Genomic DNA, 21,701 nt, shown 5'->3' on the forward strand with positions numbered 1-21,701 from the left:
CTCAAGTCTCTGCAGACTCTCTTCCTCAGTCTTAGCAAAAACCATCAGATCATCCAAATAACAAAGGAGACTTAGAAAGTTTTGGTCACCAAAAATGGTCAGCATCATTCTCATAAATGTAGCCGGGCTGTTGCAGAGGCCCTGAGGCAACCGATTGTACTCGTGCAGACCTAAAGGAGAGGAAAAGGCCGTGTATTTCCTGTCCTCTTCATGCAGTGGCACGTTATAATACCCTGACGTCAAGTCCATTGTGCTGAAGAAGGCATTACCTCCCAGCGCGGCCAGTACATCAGCCTGATGAGGCAGGGGAGGAGCGTCCTTTACAGTGCGGGCATTTAACCACCTAAAGTCAGTACATAGGCGCAAGTCCCCATTCTTTTTCCATACCAGCACCAATGGTGAGGCATACTCACTGCTTGATTTTCTGACGATTTCCTTTTCCTCCATATCATCCAGTGTTTCCCTGAGTTTTTGGTAATGAGCTGGAGAAAGCCTACGATAAGGTAATCGAAATGGGCGGTCATCAGTCAGCCGTATGCGATGGCAGAACCCCTTTGCCTCACCACAATCTAGGCTATGTCTAGAGAACACTGTGTCATACTTCCCAATTAAATTGACAAGTTTATCCTTCCAGAACTGTGAAACTGGACACTCCTCAACAGACAGGCCTTGAAGTCCAAGATTGCTCAGTGTACTGTTGCCATGAACTACACTGCCACCACCGGAACTCCTAGCTGTCAGACTGCCGTGTGAGCTGTCACATTGAACTTTAGCCACGTTCTGGTAAGCTGTTTGCTGCTTGACATCATCAAAATCCTCTAGTGCAATGCAAGGATACACATCTGCCACTTTAGCATTTCGTCTCAGGGTAACTGGTGATGTTGTTGGATTCACTATCTTCACAGGTAGCCATCCATCCCCCCACAGAGGCGTAACTACTCTCCCCACTAGTATGTGTCGATTCACACAACGAGACGTGCTGGGCTCGACAACAACAGTACTGCCCACAGAGAGTTTTGTCTTTGGGGGTAGGCGGCCCCACACTAGATGCTCACTCATGGGTTGGAGTGTTACTGCTCTCTTCAACTTAATGGTGCCTACTTTATCTGGGATAGAGTCTCCTCTCCATCTCTCCAGATTTGACAGGAGACGCAGGAAGTGGCTGTCATCGCACTGGCTAGAGGAACCTGGTGTACCCACCACCCGCCAGTAGTTGTCATTTGATTTGAACTGTCTAATCAAAGACTTCAACACATTAGTGCCCACAATGAGTTCATCAACCTGCCCATCTACAATAAGCACTGGGACTACATAGCTGAAACCATAAAGCTGAATTTTTAAATCACACATGCCCACTGGGCTAGTTTGCTTCCCACCACAACCCACCAGGATAATATCTGAAGGAGCTAGAAAGTTCCCCTCTACCACTCCTGCCTCCCTCAACCGAGGTACAATATCTGCGGTCAGAGTAGTAGCCATGGAGCCACTATCTAACATCCCCTTCAGCTCAACTTTATCCTGTACTAGCACGGAGGTGTAAAACAAACTGTCATTCTGCGGAATTCTCATTGTGTTCTGAAAAATGACTGTGTTGTTCTTGGGTACTGACTCACAAAAGTAAGAATAAACAGATTGGATATCATCATCAGTGGAGGAAAAATAAGACTGCCCCACATTGCCCTCCTCAGAATGGAGGCATTCTAGTTTTCCTGAGACCTGCCAGTCTGTCCACATCCAGGGCTCTGTCGCTGCCCAGCCTCACTACAGTCAAAGCTCATGTGGCCCGGAGAGAAGCACTTGAAGCACAGCTGGTGCATCTGACAGTGAGCTTTGGTCCAGTGATTAGTGCTTCCACAGACGGCGCACTCACGCTGACGTTTGTGGAACTGTTTACGGGGCCCTCTGTTCACAGACTGAGTATTGCTGACCAGAGCCTTCTCTAACAAAGTCAAAACCTTCTCTAATGTCTCACCCTCAGATATAGATGGTGCCTGGTCTGGTTCACGGCCACATTGAGAAAAGGATGACACCTTAGGTCTGTACACAGGACCCACTCCCTCCTGTGGGGAGTCAAAGACGGCAGCCACCTGCGGTGAAAGTTGTGTTCTACATGCTTTACGTTCCCTTAACAGTTCATCCAACTGATCCTGTACCTCACTGGCTGTCCAGTCACGAATGGGTTTGCTCTTGAACACTTGGGCCAACTCTCTATCAGGACAGTTGCGTACAAACATGACTGCCAACTCTGAGCACTCATTGGGTAAGGTCCTGCCCTCACTCACAAGGTACTGTTTGGCTGCCTCTGCAGCTTTGTTAAGCCTAATCCAGAAATCTATTGGACCCTCATTAGCATATGGTTTGATTGAATAGAAATCAGCTAATGGCATACCTGAGCAGACAGTATCCCCAAAGTGTTGCTTGAGAACACTGAACACCGCCTTAACATCTGTGACAACAGGGTTGTTACGCATCCAGACTTTGGTCACATCCCGTGCCCTCCCCATGAGCCTAGACATCACCTCCCCAACATTCTCAGACCCAGTGTAACCCCTCTTCTCTAAGTAGACTCCCATTAACTCCTCCCACTCCAGGACAGAGTACTTATCTGAGCCATCACCCCTAAAGAAAGGTGGAGGACTAACATCGGACTTCACCACCAGATTCAGCTTGGACGCATCAATAAAGGTTGACCCACCCTGCTCAGGCAGGGGAACCTGCTGGGGTTGGTGAGGGGGACAGGCAGGAGAAAGACTTGAAACCCCAGACTGCAGTAAACTCGCTCTGATAGATTCACCTATATCTCTGAACCAATCTGCTTAATAATGTCACTAAGCTGACTCGGAGGCGTCCCATTATCACTGAGGATTGTGGATGATGGTACATCAAAAGACAGAGGTGGGATACCCTGGTCAGGTGGAACAAACAGCATACCCCTCCCAGCGCTTGAAAACTCAGGACTAGCAAACGCTCTACTCCCAGGAGCTGACTGTACACTTGGCGTAAATGCAAGGACACCCCTCCCTCTACCCACACTAAAATCCCCAGCATAACTCAATCTATGGACTTGAGAATCTACCATGGCTCAACAGAGCACTAAAATACAATGTAATTTACTGCATTCAAATACCAAAAAAAATTGCAATAAACAAATTCATCAAAAACATACAAATAATCACAAATACCTGTATCTAAGGAATATGCTACACTCACATTCACTGTTTACAGTATATATTAGCTTACAGCAAACCATCAACAAATGCGCATGCGCAGGTCGTGCGCCTCAGCCACATGCACAGCTCCCGGGGGTCGGCTCGAGCTGACCAGTCGGCAGGTCACGGCACCAGTTTGTAGCGTGGTTCGTTCTGCGTTGTGTACTTTTAATCAGGACACTGCCACAACTGGAATTATGATGGTTGAATCATGTTTATTGGTCCTGCACACGAAGAGACAACACACAATAGGTTAGCCCTCGGTGCAGTCACAGCTCTCGGGCACCTTGCTAGCTGAAGGTCCGGCAAAAGAGCGGGAACTGCATACATACATTCAGTGCCCATCAGCACACTATACAATACAGTTAAAATTATATACAACATATTCTGAACAAAATAAAAGACATACCTGCACACGAAGAGACAACACACAATAGGTTAGCCCTCGGTGCAGTCACAGCTCTCGGGCACCTGCGTGACCACATAGCAACTCACTCAAACACGGTCCCAAATACTCCCGAGTTACAATAGGTACCCTAATTAGCGAGCTGGTGAAAGTTAACATAAATCGTTATAATTGTTCACATTGTAACAAACCCTATAATTGAGTAACAGCACTTTATGTAACTTTACCACAGTTTTATATTGCCAAATTACGGCGCCAAGGACAACATACCTTGCTAGCTGAAGGTCCGGCAAAAGAGAACGATAACAGGGTCCGCAAGTACGGATAACCCGCGATGGACCAAACCAAAATATACAAACTTTTACAATTAGGTGTATTTACAATATAGATATCAAAAAATGTTTGTACACTGAAAAATAACATTAACTATGCTGCTGTAATTAAATAAAGAAAACACATTGAATTATTATTATTGTTATTAACTTATTAACATCCCCTCTTGCCCTGGCCTACTTGAACTGTCCTTGCGTGCAACTTGGTGCATAATCTAGGGGAACAACATCACTCTACTACACTAGCTCCAACATTGCAGTAATATCTAACAATTCACAACAATATACATCAATCTCAAAGTAAAATAATGCAATTAAGAAATATATAAATATTAGGATGAGCAATGTCTGAGGGGCATTGACTAGAGTACAATAGAATACAGTATATACGTATGAAATGAGTGAAACAGTATGTAAACATTATTAAAGTGAACAGTGATTCCATGTCTATGTACATAGGGCAGCAGCCTCTAAGATGCAGAGTTGAGTAACCGGGTGGTAGCCGGCTAGTGACAGAGATTAAGTTCCGGGCAGGGTACTGGGTGGAGGCTGGCTAGTGATGGCTATTTAACAGTCTGATGGCTTTCAGATAGAAGCTGTTTTTCAGTCTCGGTCCCAGATTTGATGCACCCGTACTGACCTCGCCTTCTTGATGATAGCGGGCATGAACAGGCAATAGCTCGGGTGGTTAATGTCCTTGATGATCATAACAGAATCTAATATAATATAATAGCATAGCATAGTAGGCCTATAACATTACTGTTACACCAAAAACAACTCCTCATTTCTGGCAAGATTTAAGGATGGTTAGCTGAAGCTGAATAGTCCCATTTCTTTCTCATGCTGACAAAAATCAACATTGCGCGACTATGCAATATATATGCTTTGATTGAAACAAAATACAAGAAAAGCTAATTGTTTACCTGTATCTTTGTAGTGACTGGGTGTATTGATACACCATCCAAAGCCTAATTAATAACTTCATCATGCTCAAAGGGGTATTCAGAATCTGCTTTTTTTTAAACACTTGTACCAATCGGTGCCCTTCTTTGCAAGGCATTGAAAAACCTCCCTCTCTTTGTGGACGTATCTGTGCTTGAAGTTCACTAGTCAATTGAGGGACCTTACAGATAATTGTATGTGTGGGGTACAGAGATGGGGTAGTCCTAAAAAAAAATCATGTTAACCACTATTATTGAACAAGGAATGAGTCCATGCAACTTATTATACGATTGGTTAAGCACATTTTTACTCTTGAACTTATTTAGGCATGCCATAACAAATGGGTTGAATACTTATTGACTCAAGATATTTCAGATTTAAATGTTTTATACATTTCTAAAATGTTCCACAAACGAAATTCCAATTTGCCATTATGGGGTATTGTGTGTATATCAGTGACACAAAATCTCAATTTAATCCATTTTAAATTCAGGCTGTAACACAACAAAATGTAGAAAATGGAAAGGGGTGTGAATACTTTCTGAAGGCCCTGAATGTATGCTTAACTTGGTGTTTGAGGGTATTAAAAATATACATATTACATTTACGTTCTTATCCAACGCGACTTACAGTAGTGAATGCACACATTTCATACATTTTTTACTCCGTACTGGTCCCCTGTGGGAATCGAACCCACAACCCTGGCGTTGCAAACACCATGCTCTACCAACTGAGCCACACGGGACCATATACGTTTATTGAGACAATATGTATGGGCATAGGCAGACGTTGCAATTGGAGGATACATTTGATTAATATTTTATAATAATATTCAATAGGCTACATCTGTCGGTACAAACTTTGATTGAGAAATAACGATGTAACTAACTTTTTTTTGGGCGCTCCCGCACCTAAAGCACTACACACCATTGCACAAGTCCCGCCTCTGGATCGAAGAGATTTGGGGATATAAAATGAAGGAACTTTGTTATGCAGCACTTTTGAGTTCATCTCGTGAACGTCAGCAGCTTCACGACACGTTAATCAGTGTAGTGTTCTAGTCACTAGCAAACAAGAGAGAGTTTTTGTGTCTCACTCCTACCTCAAAAGAATTCCTCATCCTCATCCTCATCTGTCGCATCTCTCTGCCGGTAGCGCGAGCCACACAGCGCAGCCATGGCCAGCGACGATGAACGGGGGCTACATTATGAACAAACGTTGGTAAGTTAACTTGTTGCTAGCTGAGGAACGCTTTTCTCCGTTCTCTCGATATACAAGACCAGTTGAGCGTTCATCAGCTAAGTTGTTGCCACTTCAACTTCACTTCGTTACACAGTGAAATCGGTGTGTTGTCCATTACATCTGCTTGAGTCAGTGTCGTTCACTGTTTTTACGTTGAGAGAACGGCTTAAAGTTTTGGGCTCGCACCTGGGCTGGTGCCTACGTTTGGTAAAATGACAAGTCACAACATGCTTATGACAGAGAGGTTTATGATTTCTCACAGATTAAAACAATTAAATTAAAAGGGGTAGGCCGATTTTAAAACACTGCATTAAATGGGTCTAAGGTCGTTAAATTATTCACAATGTACATAAAGTGAGTATTGGTAAAGTGTGACACTTTGTGAAAATGTGCTAACCGGTGTTGTGCCGAACATCTCCCCTGACAGAATTCTCCCCCCTTCGCGTGAACGCGCACACACTCATTCTTCATTGCTGCGACTTGCTTGCTAGTAGAGAGTTCTGCTCTTCACTCCGTCGTCAGTGTAGACTACATTTCACTGATCTTAGTAGCAGAAAGCATTTTTTATTTGTGTCCTTCAAGGCAACTGTCAATGATAACGGTTTTTTTGTTTTATGGCGGTTTGGATCGCGGGGGAGGCACAAGTAATGTCTGCAGTTTTCGGTTTGGCTATTTGTTTAAAGTGTATTAGTCTATAAATACATTTCTTTGCCAAAATTCATCATCTCTCCCATGTCTTATTCGACTAGTAGTTGTTCTGAAATGTTTATTGCTTGCCAACATTTTACTCCCTCTATGTTTAACACACATACGTTAAGTATTAATTTCGGTTGCCTATCCTGACGTGAAGTTTGTTCTATAGAAAGTATTTAACTCTGATGTGTGCCACAGAAAGTATTTGACTCTAGTGACAAAATTAAGGAAATTAGAAGGGGGGTTCGGCAAGGCCATTTTCTTGCCTGGCGAAATCCTCCCACCCACCCCGTTCTATCTTGGGACTACAAGGCCTGGCACACTTCATAACCATTTTGGTAGCTCATGTTGACCAGTAGTGTGCCACAAAAAGTATTTGACTCTAGCCACAAAATGAAGGAAATTAGAAGGGGGGGGGGGGATTCTGGCAGGGGGGAGATTTTCGGCACAACACCAGAACACCTTACAGAATCATCGCATAGTCATAACCCCAACATGATACCGTTCTAAACATCATAAGAACTCTACTACACTACAAAAGAAAACTAAAGAAATATTTAACAAAGAATGGATGACTCTTCTTCACACACAAATTGTCCCGAGGCCACATTTTTTGCAGTCCATACTGGTAAATTGGGACACTTTGATTGGCAAAGTGGGACACTTAATTCTTTATTGTAAAGAATTATACATTTGAGAATATGTCACGTCCTGACCCTAGTAAGATGTAATTTTCTATAGTAGAGTAGGTCAGGGCGTGACAGGGGGTGTTTTTGGGTTGTTCTATGTTTTCTATTTCTATGTTTAAGTTCTAGTTTTTCTATTTCTACATTGGGATTGTTTGGGTTGATCTCTAATTGCAGGCAGCTGATCCTCGTTGCCTCTGATTAGAGATCATATTTAAGTATGGGTTTTTCTTCCTGGGTTTTGTGGGTAGTTGTTTTCTGTTTAGTGTAAGTCACCTGACGGAACTGTTGTCGGTCGTTTTGTTAAAAAGTCTTCATTAAAAGTAAATATGAGCACTCTACACCTTGGTCCCCTTTATACGACACACGTTACAGAATATATGAGTCATTTCCATATTTTTATGATGAACTTCAAATATTCATACAAATGAAATGTATTAAAACATTCTTTAGGCATTTTTGTGGAACATTAAACATGATTATTTATTATTACGATTATGATTATTATTATGATGACTATTATTATCATCATACTTGATTATAAGTATATGATGTATCCAATACAGTGCATTCTGAAGGTAATATAATGATGTACAAAGATTTAAATGCCATTTCTCTAAAAGTTTGGCAACTTCATATAATAATTTAACTGTCATGTCCTGACCAGTATAAGGGGTTATTTGTTTATGTAGTTTGGTCAGGGCGTGGCAGGGGTGTGTTTGTTTTGTGTTGTCGGGGGTTTTTGGGTAATGTTCTATGTTTTGTTTTTCTATGTTCTTTCTATGTTGTGTATTTCTTTGTGTTGGCCTGGTATGGATCTCAATCAGGAACAGCTGTACATCGTTGTTGCTGTTTGGGAGCCATACTTAGGTAGCCCTTTTTCCACCTGTCTTTTGTGGGAAGTTGTTTTTGCACTGCTGTATTTTAGCCTGCAAAACTGTTTAGCTGTTTTTCGTTTTCTTGTTTTTTCGTTAAGTGTTCAATAAAAGTTATTATGAGCATTCACATACCCGCTGCATTTTGGTCCAATCCTTATGACGGCCGCGACATTAACATTATACATCAATATAATGTGCTTCTGAAAATATTCAGACCCGTTGACATTTTCCACATTTTGTTACGCTTTATTCTAAAATGGATTAAAAATAAAAATACTCATCATTCTACACACAATACCCCATAATGACAAAGCGAAAACATGTTTTTCGCAAATGTATATAAATATATATATATATATCTTATTTACATAAGTATTGAGACCCTTTGCTATGAGACTCGAAATTGAGCTCAGTTGCATCCTGTTTCCACTGATCATCCTTGAGATGTTTCTACAACTTGATTGGAGTCCACCTGTGGTAAATTCAATTGATTGGACATGATCTGGAAAGGCACAAAGCTGTCTATATAAGGTCTCACAGTTGACAGTGCATGTCAGAGCAAAAAACCAAGCCATGAGGTAAAAGGAATTGTCTGTAGAGCTCAGAGACAGTGTTGTGTCGAGGCACAGATCTGGGGAGATGTACCAAAACATTTCTGCAGCATTGAAGGTCTCCAAGAACCCAGTGGCCTCCATCATTCTTAAATGGAAGAGGTTTGGAACCACCAAGACTCTTCGTAGAGCTGGCCGCCCGGCCAAACTGAGCAATGGGGGAAGAAGGGCCTTGGTCAGGGAAGTGACCAAGAACTTGAGGGTCACTCTGACAGAGCTCCAGAGTTCCTCTGTGGAGATAAGAGAATCTCCCAGAACTGTGGTTCCCAAACTTTTTATAGTCCCGTACCCCTTCAAACATTCAACCTCCAGCTGCGTACCCCCTCTAGCACCAGGGTCAGCGCACTCTCAAATGTTGTTTTTTTGCCATCATTGTAAGCCTGCCACACACACACTATACAATACATTTATTAAATATAAGAATTAGTGTGCGTTTTTGTCATAACCCAGCTTGTGGGAAGTGACAAAGAGCTCTTATAGGACCAGGGCACAAATAATAATATAATAATCAATAATTTTGCTCTTTATATATCATTTTACATATAAAACCTTATTTGTTCCTAAACAATTGTGAATAACTCACCACAGGTTAATGAGAAGGGTGTGTTTGAAAGGATGCACATAACTCTGCAATGTTGGGTTGTATTGGAGAAAGTCTCAGTCTTAAATCATTTTCCACACACAGTCTGTGCCTGTGTTTAATTGTCATGCTTGTGAGGGCTGAGAATCCACTCTCACATAGGTAAGTGGTTGCAAAGGGCATCAGTGTCTTAACAGTGTGATTTGCTAAGGCACGAAACTCTGAGCGCAGCCCTATCCAGATATCTGGCAGTGGCTTCTGATTAAATTAGATTTTCACAGAACCGCTTATTGCAATTTCGATGAGGCTCTCTTGTTCAGATATCGGTAAGTGGACTGGAGGTAGGGTATGAAAAGGAGAATGAATCCAGTTGTTTGTGTCGTCCGTTTCGGGAAAGTACCTGTGTAAAGTACCGTAGTCCTGTGTGGCTCAGTTGGTAGAGCATGGTGTTTGCAACGCCAGGGTTGTGGGTTCAATTCACATGGGTTACCAGTACGGGGGGAAAAAAAAAAAAATGGATGAAAATGGATGCACTCACTATTGTTTAAGTCGCTCTGGATAAGAGCATCTGCTAAATGACTAAAATGTAAATGCCCACTCAGGTGCTTTGCTATATCAAATTTGACATTGTCTGTGAGCTTCAGTTCATTTGCACTCAAAAAAATCATACAATGATGGAAAGACCTGTGTGTGGTCTTTGTTAATGCAGACAGAGAAGAGCTCCAACTTCTTAATCATAGCCTCAATTTTGTCCCGCACATTGAATATAGTTGCGGAGAGTCCCTATAATCTTAGATTCAGATCATTCAGGCGAGAAAAAACATCACCCAGATGTCTTTATTTATTTATTTAACCTTTATTTAACTAGGCAAGTCAGATAGGCCAGTCGTGTGAGAAACTCATCATCATGCAAGCGGTCAGACAAGTGAAAGTTATGGTCAGTAATGAAAACTTTAACCTCATCTCTCAATTCAAAAAAACGTGTCAATACTTTGCCCCTTGATAACCAGCGCACTTCTGTATGTTGTAAAAGCATTATATGGTCGCTGCCCATATCATTGCATAATGCAGTGTACCCAAGTGGCGTCGGGAACAACTGCTTGCATTAGCGTTACCACTCCACTATGTCTCCCTATCGTGGATTTTGCTCCGTCAGTACAGATACCAACACACCATGACCACCAAAGGCCATTTCTTTAAAAATATCCTCTCATGTTGTCCTGGTTTCCAGTGGTTTGCAGAAGATGATATCTTCCTTAATTGACCCCCCATAAACGTAAAGGACATATACCAGGAGATGTGCCAGGCCTGCCACGTCTGTTGACTCATCCAGCTGTAACGCATAGAATTCACTGGCTTGTATGCGAAGCAGTAATTGTTTCAAAACATCTCCTGCCATGTCACTGATGCGTCGTGAAACTGTTGTTTGATGAAGGCATTGTCTGTATAGTTTTTTGTCCTTTTCCCTCAGCATTGTCCCAGTCATATCCGCGGCAGCAGGAAGAATTAAGTCCTCCACAATAGTATGGGGCTTGCCTGTCTGTAACGTGTGTGCTGGGAGTGGTGACCTAGAGGCCGGAGAGGGAGCACACATGACACTGTCTTAGCCACTCGGTAGCTCACCATATAAGGCGCTTCTAGAACCTTCTTATTAATGGTATCTGTTGCTTTTATACATGTCTTACTACTCGAAAGTCGTCTTTATTCTCGCTCCAAAAACTCTGTGGCTTATTTTTCAAATTGTCATGTTTCGTTTCTAAATGTCTGTGCAAGAGTGAAGGTTTCCCGCGAGAGAGTAACGGTTAATGTGATTGGATGTTAATTATTTGACTAGGCTACCTGCATTTGACATTGTGCTGTTATTTCGCTGAACATTAGATGGTTTAATTTAAATTTTGGCAGTGAAAAACCTCACCCAAATGTATAGCCCCATTGGAAAATATAAATGGACTGTTTGAAAATGTGAAGATAAAAAAAATAATAATATATGAATCACATTTTTATTTGGCTTACCCCCGACGGCATTGCTACCACAGTTTGGGAATACCTGTTCCAGAAGGACAACCATCTCTGCAGCACTCCACCAATCAGGCCTTTATGGTAGAGTGAATAGACGGAAGCCAGTCCTTCGTAAAAGGCACAAACATATTGCTCATCATATATCTGCTGCAGAGGGACGAGAGAGCCATGAGAAAACGAGTTTTGATCAGTCATGGAAATAAAAGTGCAGAAAACAAATTGGCTACCTATTTCAAAAGAAGATGCAGAACAAGCTCTGAAGGAAAAATACTTGAGTTTTGCTGCAGGTACAGCTAACTAGTGCAAAAATAATATTGCGATATTATATTTCGTAAAAAATTATATCCCGGTATGTAACTGTATCGTCGATTTCCCCCCCATCACTACTCTTCCTCCCCCTGTCTCATATATTCTACCTGTTGTTCTGGCTGATACAGTCCTATACACTGTAGATAGGGTCAGTTGTTCTGGCTGATACAGTCCTATACACTGTAGATAGGGTCAGTTGTTCTGGCTGATACCGTCCTATACACTGTAGATAGGGTCAGTTGTTCTGGCTGATACAGTCCTATACACTGTAGATAGGGTCAGTTGTTCTGGCTGATACAGTCCTATACACTGTAGATAGGGTCAGTTGTTCTGGCTGATACAGTCCTATACACTGTAGATAGGGTCAGTTGTTCTGGCTGATACAGTCCTATACACTGTAGATAGGGTCAGTTGTTCTGGCTGATACAGTCCTATACACTGTAGATAGGGTCAGTTGTTCTGGCTGATACAGTCCTATACATGGACCATATACATAGACCATACTTAGACTGTCATTGCAATGTGCCGGTGGGACCCATTCATTCAACAAGATGTCTAGAAATGTCCTCTACAGTATGTGTAAGTAAACTAGTGTTGTAGTAAGTAGGGTTGTCTAGTGTGATACCCAGTCCTTGCTGTAAGTACATGGTATGTTTTGTATATGTTTATGTGTGTGTGTGTGTTACCTACTGCTCTCCCTTAACCCTTTCTGTGTGTTTTTCCAGATGTATGGTCGCTACACACAGGAGTTGGGGGTGTATGCTAAAGAAGAGGCAGCTCGCCTGAGGGAGGAGGGGGTGCGGAGACCCTCGGTCGCAGAACGCTCACGCTCCCTGGAACTCCTGGAGAATGACAAGGGCCGCTGTGCCAAGTGTCGCAGTGAGTACTGACCAATACTGACCACTCAAGCTGGACATACTGTAACCAGACCATATTCTCTGACCAGGTCTCTCTTTGTCTCTCTTTGTTACTGTGAAACAAGTCTCACTTCACATAAACTTTGCTAGATACCATGTAGTTACTTTGTTACAAACATAAATACACTGGAGTGTATTGAAGGAGGGATTTGGGAGGGAGAGTTTTGGAGTGTTTGTACAGTCAGTGTGTGTGTGTGTTGATGTTTATTTGCTAGTACAGTGTTTGTGGTGTGTGAGCCACCTCATTCTATTTACTGTTGATGGTGATAATAATGATGAATATATTTGTTTTTGGTAGACTGAACAGCCTGTTCACTAGAAATAGACTAGGAGTGTACAAAACATTATGACCACCTGCTCTTTCCATTACATAGACTGACCAGGTGTATCCATGTGGAAGCTATGATCTCTTATTGATGTCACCTGTTAAATCCACTTCAATCAGGCTAAAGAAGGATTTTTAAGCCTTGAGACAATTGAGACATGGATTGTGTATATGTGCCATTCAACCCACTCACATGTAACACAAAAATCTCTTTGCCACGTCCTGACCAAAACTAATACAATTGCTCCCTCTGCTGGTCAGGACGTGACAGTACCCCCCCCCCCCCCTAAAGGTGCAGACCCCAGAATGCACCTTACAAAAGAAAACACAAAAAATTCCCAATACCCCAACAAAACCAATAAACAATACCCCCTAAACAATAAGGGAGGGAAGGGAGGGTGGCTGCCGTCAACGACGGCACTGTGCTACACCCTCCCTCCCCAACCCACCTATCCTGGAGGTGGCTCAGGTGCGGGACGTGAACCTCGCTCCACCTTCGGCGTCACCCACTTCGGTGGCGCCGATAGCTGCGCTGGACAGACGGGCCACTCGGGCTGACGGACCACTCGGGCTGGGCCGGAGGACAGGCGGGCCACTCGGCCTGGGCCGGAGGACAGGCGGGCCACTCGGCCTGGGCCGGAGGACAGGCGGGCCACCCTGGCAGCTCCGGGCAGTCGGGCCACCCCGGCAGCTCCGGGCAGCCGGGCCACTCTGGCAGCTCCGGGCAGTCGGGCCGCTCTGGCAGCTCCGGGCAGTCGGGCCGCTCTGGCAGCTCCGGGCAGTCGGGCGGCTCTGGCCGCTCCGGGCAGTCGGGCGGCTCTGGCCGCTCCTGACTGGCGGGCGGCTCTGGCCGCTCCTGACTGGCGGGTGGCTCTGGCCGCTCCTGACTGGCGGGCGGCTCTGGCGTCTCCTGACTGGCGGGCGGCTCTGGCGACTCCTGACTGGCGGGCGGCTCTGGCGACTCCTGACTGGCGGGCGGCTCTGGCGACTCCTGACTGGCGGGCTGCTCTGGCGACTCCTGACTGGCGGGCGTCTCTGGCGGCTCCTGACTGGCGGGCGGCTCTGGCCGCTCCTGACTGGCGGGCGGCTCTGGCCGCTCCTGACTGGCGGGTGGCTCTGGCCGCTCCTGACTGGTGAGGCTGGGCTGACGCACTAGACGCCTGATGCGTGGGGCTGGTACTGGACGTTCCAGCCTGGAGACACGCACCTCCATGCTAGTGCGTATAGCGGGAAACACCGGACCGTAGAGGCGCACTGACGGTCTTGAGCGCAGGGTTGGCATCACCCCTTCAGGCTCGATGCTCACCTCGCCCTGGCACATGCGGGGCGCTGGTACAGGGCGGACTGGGCTGTGCGTACGTATAGACGAGATGGTGCGTACCTCAGCGAAACATGGCGCCCTCCACCTCATACGCTCCTCCCTGTAATCACGGGTAGCTGGCTTACGGCTCTTCCTTGGCCTGGCCAAACTACCCGTGTGCCCCCCCCAAAAAAAATTATTGGGGGTGCCTCTCCGGCTTCCTCGCCAGCCGTGTTCCAGCATAACGTTCGCTCCCTTTTCCTGCTGCCTCCGCTTTTCTCAGTGCCTCCACCTGTTCCCATGGGAGGCGATCCCTTCCGGCCAGGATCTCTTCCCAGGTGTAGGATCCCTTGCCATCCAGGATGTCCTCCCATGTCCATTCATCCACCCGATGCTCCTTCCTCTTCCGCTGCTTGGTCCTTTTGTGGTGGGTAGTTCTGTCAGTCTTGTCGTTAGGAATGGACCAAGGCGCAGCGGGAATGTGGATACTCATCTTTCTTTAATGAAAAAACACGCAAAGCATCCACAGTGAAAAAACAATAAATGATACTCACGACAAGAACAGTTTTGCAGGCTAACAAACGCAGTGCAAAAACAACTACCCACAACCCCAAAGAAAAACACACAGCTGTTTATAGGACTCCCAATCAAAGGCAACTCAACACACCTGCCTTCAATTGGGAGTCCAACAACCCACTCACATGTAACACAAAAATCTCTCTGCCACGTCCTGACCAAAACTAATATAATTGCTCCCTCTGCTGGTCAGGACGTGACAATGCCAAGCGTCACGTCTGGAGGAAACCTGGCACCATCCCTACGGTGAAGTATGGTGGTGGCAGCATCATGCTTTGGGGATGTTTTTGAGTGGCAGGGACTGATGCAAAGATTAACAGAGCAAAGTTCTGTGAGATCCTTGATGAAAACATGCTCCAGAGTGCTCAGGACCTCAGACTGGGGCATATGTTCACCTTCCAACAGGACAACGACCCTAAGCACACAGCCAAGACAACGCAGGAGTGGCTTCGGGACAAGTCTCTGAATGTCCCAGCTAGAGCCCACACTTGAACCTGATCGAACATCTCTAGAGAGACCTGAAAATATTTGTGCAGCGATGCGCTCCATCCAACCTGACAGAGCTTGAGAGGATCTGCAGAGAAGAATGGGAGAAACTCCCCAAATACAGGTGTGTCAAGTGTCACATATACTCCCTCTCGGCCTCTAGGTCATCAGGCTGCTGATTATCCCGCAAACCTGTCACCGTCGTCAAGCGCACCAGCGCCTCATGACACTCACCTGGACTCCATCACCTCCTTGATTATCTTCCCTATCTGTCACTCCCCTTGGTTCTTTCCTCAGGTGTTATTGACTCTGTTTCATGTCGGTGCATTGTTTGTGTTTCATGTTTATTGTTTTGTTTATTTATTAAAACACTCACTCCCTGTACTTGCTTTCCGACTCTCAGCGCACTCGTTACACCAAGCTTGTAGTGTCATACCCAAGACAACTCGAGGCTGTAATCGCTGTCAAAGGTGCTTCAACAAAGTAATGATTAAAAAGGGACTGAATAACAAGTCAGTACCGCCGATCTGCCAACTTCTGTCTGTAGCGACCAAACAGTTTGGGCTACACACTAATATGACCCCTCTGTGGAAAGGTGAAACTTTCACAAACATGTACATGTCAGTAGATGCTTTGCTCTAGGATGCACACAAGCCTCACGAGACTTGTCTGAAGATAGCCCTGTACCAGTTTAAAAAATGAACGAAAATGTACATAGAAGTAGTTTAGGGCAAATTTTTTGGTTGTTAAATATGGGTAAAAAAATATATAAAATCCTGATCTTTCTTATATCTCTCAGATATAGGACAGACATTTTAAAACAAACTTCCTTTTGATTTATTTTTGGACTATCTGTTTTTCCATGTATGAATCTGTTATTTGTATGTGCTAATAGCAGGCCAAATTCAATGTTTCATCCAACAAAAAACAAAAAACATATTTTTTTCTTATACCTAAAGGGGTCCTCAAAATCCAATAGCTAAATGATCGTTGGCATAACCATCTTTAAAAAATACATACAGTGAGGGAAACAAGTATTTGATCCCCTGCTGATTTTGTACGTTTGCCCACTGACAAAGAAATGATCAGTCTATAATTTTAATGGTAGATTTATTTGAACAGTGCGAGACAGAATAACAACAAAAAAATCCAGAAAAAACGCACGTCAAAAATGTTATAAAATTATTAGCATTTTAATGAGGGAAATAAGTATTTGACCCCTCTGCAAAACATGACTTAGTACTTGGTGGCAAAACCCTTGTTGGCAATCACAGAGGTCAGACGTTTCTTGTAGTTTGCCACCAGGTTTGCACACATCTCAGGAGGGATTTTGTCCCACTCCTCTTTGCAGATCTTCTCTAAGTCATTAAGGTTTCGAGGTTGACGTTTGGCAACTCAAACCTTCAGCTCCCTCCACAGATTTTCTATGGGATTAAGGTCTGGAGACTGGCTAGGCCACTCCAGGACCTTAATTTGCTTCTTCTTGAGCCACTCCTTTGTTGCCTTGGCCGTGTGTTTTGGGTCATTGTCATGCTGGAAAACCCATCCACGACCCATTTTCAATGCCCTGGCTGAGGGAAGGAGGTTCTCACCCAAGATTTGACTGTACATTGCCCCGTCCATCGTCCCTTTGATGCGGTGAAGTTGTCATGTCCCCTTAGCAGAAAAACACCCCCAAAGCATAATGTTTCCACCTCCATGTTTGACATTGGGGATGGTGTTCTTGTGGTCATAGGCAGCATTCCACCTCCTCCAAACACGGCGAGTTGAGTTGTCCTCTGAATCATTCAGATGTTCATTGACAAACTTCAGACGGGCATGTATATGTGCTTTCTTGAGCAGGGGGACCTTGCGGGCGCTGCAGGATTTCAGTCCTTCACGGCGTAGTGTGTTACCAATTGTTTTCTTGGTGACTATGGTCCCAGCTGCCTTGAGATCATTGACAAGATCCTCCCGTGTAGTTCTGGGCTGATTCCTCACCGTTCTCATGATCATTGCAACTCCACGAGGTGAGATCTTGCATGGAGCCCCAGGCCGAGGGAGATTTGACAGTTCTTTTGTCCTATCACAGCCATTAAACCCTGTAACTGTTTTAAAGTCACCATTGGCCTCATGATGAAATCCCTACACCATCTCCTTCCTTTCTGGCAACTGAGATAGGAAGGGACTGGGTGTATTGATACACCACCCAAAGTGTAATTAATAACTTCACCATGCTCAAAGGGATATGTATTGGAAGTTCTAAACATGGACACTCAAAGTCAATCTTATTTACCCCCAATTTTGATCTTGTCTCATCGCTGCAACTCCCCAATGAGTTCGGGAGGCGAAGGTCGAGTCATGCGTTCTCCGAAACATGATCTTGGTGTCAACTGTGCGCCAAACCGCGCTTCTTAACACCCGCCTACTTATCCCGGAAGCCAGCCGCACCAATGTGTCGGAGGATAACCGTTCAACTGTTCAAGTGGCTCTCGGAGGATGTGTTGGTACCATTCTTTATTCATGGCTGTGTTCTTAGGCAAAAGTGTGAGTGAGCCCACTCCCTTGGCTGAGAAGCAACCCCACACATGAATGGTCTCCGGATGCTTTACTGTTGGCATGACACAGGACTGATGGTAGCGCTCACCTTGTCTTCTCCGGACAAGCTTTTTTCCGGATGCCCCAAACAATCGGAAAGGGGATTCATCAGAGAAAATGACTTTACCCCAGTCCTCAACAGTCCAATCCCTGTACCTTTTGCAGAATATCAGTCTGTCCCTGATGTTTATCCTGGAGAGAAGGGGCTTCTTTGCTGCCCTTCTTGACACCAGGCCATCCTCCAAAAGTCTTCGCCTCACTGTGCGTGCAGATGCACTCACACCTGCCTGCTGCCATTCCTGAGCAAGATCTGTACTGGTGGTGCCCCGATCCCGCAGCTGAATCAACTTTAGGAGACGGTCCTGGCGCTTGCTGGACTTTCTTGGGCGCCCTGAAGCCTTCTTCACAACAATTGAACCGCTCTCCTTGAAGTTCTTGATGATCCAATAAATGGTTGATTTAGGTGCAATCTTACTGGCAGCAATATCCTTGCCTGTGAAGCCCTTTTTGTGCAAAGCAATGATGACGGCACATGTCTCCTTGCAGGTAACAGTGGTTGACAGAGGAAGAACAATGATTCCAAGCACCACCCTCCTTTTGAAGCTTCCAGTCTGTTATTCGAACTCAATCAGCATGACAGAGTGATCTCCAGCCTTGTCCTCGTCAACACTCACACCTGTGTTAACAAGAGAATCACTGACATGATGGCAGCTGGTCCTTTTGTGGCAGGGCTGAAATGTAGTGGAAATGTTTTTTGGGATTCAGTTCATTTGCATGGAAAAGAGGGACTTTGCAATTAATTGCAATTCATCTGATCACTCTTCATAACACTCTGCACTATATGCAAATTGCCGTCATACAAACTGAGGCAGCAGACTTTGTGAAAATTAATATTTGTGTCATTCTCAAAACTTTTGGCCACGACTGTACACCCCCATCCATGTCATCAACATTACAACCTTTTCCCCTATACAATAGCACACACAGGCCGTACTATAGAGTAGGAAAGTGTAGAGACAGAAATGGGGAGAGTAGTAATGCTTTAGATGAGGTAAAGAAAGAATCTTGTACTGTGGTAAAGTAGCATTAGTGTGGTTTAGTACATTGGTGAGATGAGAGAAGACAGAATAAGATGACTGGGGAGCAGGAATAATGTTACGACAGTGGAGGGAAATAGGGGAAGAACTGGTAGAGTCAGTGTGTGTGTGTGTGTGTGTGTGTGTGTGTGTGTGTGTGTGTGTGTGTGTGTGTGTGTGTGTGTGTGTGTGTGTGTGTGTGTGTAGGGGAGGGGGAGTTAGAGGAGAGGACGGGAGACAGAGCAGAACATCACTGTGTTAACTTTTGCACAGACTAGTATAATTTTAACTTAAAAAATGGTGAGAGTGTTACATTGTATGGTGGGTATGGGTGGTCCTGACTCCAAGGTGGGTAATGTAGTTTTAACAATGCTACTCTTCTCTCCTCAGTCTGTAAGATGTGTTGGTTTGTTTGTATTGTAGTTCTGACTGACTTGACTCACTGGTACTGTAGTAGTAAGTGTTGTTGTTGTTGTCTAACAGTGTGCACTATCTCTCTTCCCTCCAGTCTGTACGGTGCGCTGTCAGAAGTTCCTCATCTCTTGTGTTGGTGAAGACTGGATCTTCCTCATCCTCCTGGGTCTATTCATGGCTCTGCTCAGCTGGCTGGTCGACTTCGGTATCGGCATCTGTCTACAATGTAAGAGAGGGAGGGAGGGAGTTGGGAAGGAGGGAGTTAGGAAGGGAAAGAGAGGTAGACTCCTTGGTCTACTGATGGCTCTAGTCAGCTGTGTCATCGACTTCACTATCGCAACCTGTCTACAAGGTGAGGGAGGGAGGGATAAGAGAGGAGAGAGTGAGGGAGGAGGAGAGAGGGATGGCGGGAGAGGATGCAGGGAAGTCAAATGGTGGACAGACTACTTAGACCCCATGGTGTGTGTAAGCACATTGTCAGTGTTCTCCCATTAGGTTTGAATGCACAGTGCCTTGCGAAAGTATTCGGCCCCCTTGAACTTTTCGACCTTTTGCCACATTTCAGGCTTCAAACATAAAGATATAAAACTGTAATTTTTTGTGAAGAATCAACAACAAGTGGGACACAATCATGAAGTGGAACGAAATTTATTGTATATTTCAAACTTTTTTAACAAATAAAAAACTGAAAAATTGGGCGTGCAAAATTATTCAGCCCCCTTAAGTTAATACTTTGTAGCGCCACCTTTTGCTGCGATTACAGCTGTAAGTCGCTTGGGGTATGTCTCTATCAGTTTTGCACATCGAGAGACTGACATTTTTGCCCATTCCTCCTTGCAAAACAGCTCGAGCTCAGTGAGGTTGGATGGAGAGCGTTTGTGAACAGCAGTTTTCAGCTCTTTCCACAGATTCTCGATTGGATTCAGGTCTGGACTTTGACTTGTCCATTCTACCACCTTGATATGTTTATTTGTGAACCATTTCATTGTAGATTTTGCTTTATGTTTTGGATCATTGTCTTGTTGGAAGACAAATCTCCGTCCCAGTCTCAGGTCTTTTGCAGACTCCATCAGGTTTTCTTCCAGAATGGTCCTGTATTTGGCTCCATCCATCTTCCCATCAATTTTAACCATCTTCCCTGCCCCTGCTGAAGAAAAGCAGGCCCAAACCATGATGCTGCCACCACCATGTTTGACACTGGGGATAGTGTGTTCTGGGTGATGAGCTGTGTTGCTTTTACGCCAAACATAACGTTTTGCATTGTTGCCAAAAAGTTCGATTTTGGTTTCATCTGACCAGAGCACCTTCTTCCACATGTTTGGTGTGTCTCCCAGGTGGCCAGTGGCAAACTTTAAACGACACTTTTTATGGATATCTTTAAGAAATGGCTTTCTTCTTGCCACTCTTCCATAAAGGCCAGATTTGTGCAGTATACGACTGATTGTTGTCCTATGGACAGAGTCTCCCACCTCAGCTGTAGATCTCTGCAGTTCATCCAGAGTGATCATGGGCCTCTTGGCTGCATCTCTGATCAGTCTTCTCCTTGTATGAGCTGAAAGTTTAGAGGGACGGCCGGGTCTTCGTAGATTTGCAGTGGTCTGATACTCCTTCCATTTCAATATTATCACTTGCACAGTGCTCCTTGGGATGTTTAAAGCTTGGGAAATCTTTTTGTATCCAAATCCGGCTTTAAACTTCTCCACAACAGTATCTCCGACCTGCCTGGTGTGTTCCTTGTTCTTCATGATGCTTTCTGCGCTTTAAACGGACCTCTGAGACTATCACAGAGCAGGTGCATTTATACGGAGACTTGATTACACACAGGTGGATTCTATTTATCATCATTAAACATTTAGGTCAACATTGGATCATTCAGAGATCCTCACTGAACTTCTGGAGAGAGTTTGCTGCACTGAAAGTAAAGGGGCTGAATAATTTTGCACGGCCAATTTTTCAGTTTTTTATTTGTTAAAAAAGTTTGAAATATCCAATAAATTTCGTTCCACTTCATGATTGTGTCTCACTTGTTGTTGATTCTTCACAAAAAATTACAGTTTTATATCTTTATGTTTGAAGCCTGAAATGTGGCAAAAGGTCGAAAAGTTCAAGGGGCCGAATACTTT

At 44.5% G+C, this 21,701-nt stretch overlaps 1 protein-coding gene across 2 annotated transcripts in view; it reads left to right on the top strand.

Annotated features, from left to right (window-relative positions):
- The first annotated feature begins 5,883 nt into the window (after positions 1-5,883).
- The window catches only part of LOC115206512 (chloride channel protein 2), a 68,721-nt gene continuing 52,903 nt past the window's right edge, over positions 5,884-21,701 (top strand). For both annotated transcript variants that reach the window (XM_029773582.1, XM_029773583.1), the window contains exons 1-3: positions 5,884-6,110; positions 12,633-12,786; positions 19,673-19,804. In XM_029773582.1, the coding sequence (XP_029629442.1) occupies positions 6,066-6,110; positions 12,633-12,786; positions 19,673-19,804 (331 nt within the window). In that variant the 5' untranslated portion in view covers positions 5,884-6,065. The remainder of the gene's footprint in view (positions 6,111-12,632; positions 12,787-19,672; positions 19,805-21,701) is intronic.

The sequence above is a fragment of the Salmo trutta genome, chromosome 13, assembly GCF_901001165.1.
Source record: "Salmo trutta chromosome 13, fSalTru1.1, whole genome shotgun sequence".
NCBI lineage: Eukaryota > Metazoa > Chordata > Actinopteri > Salmoniformes > Salmonidae > Salmo > Salmo trutta.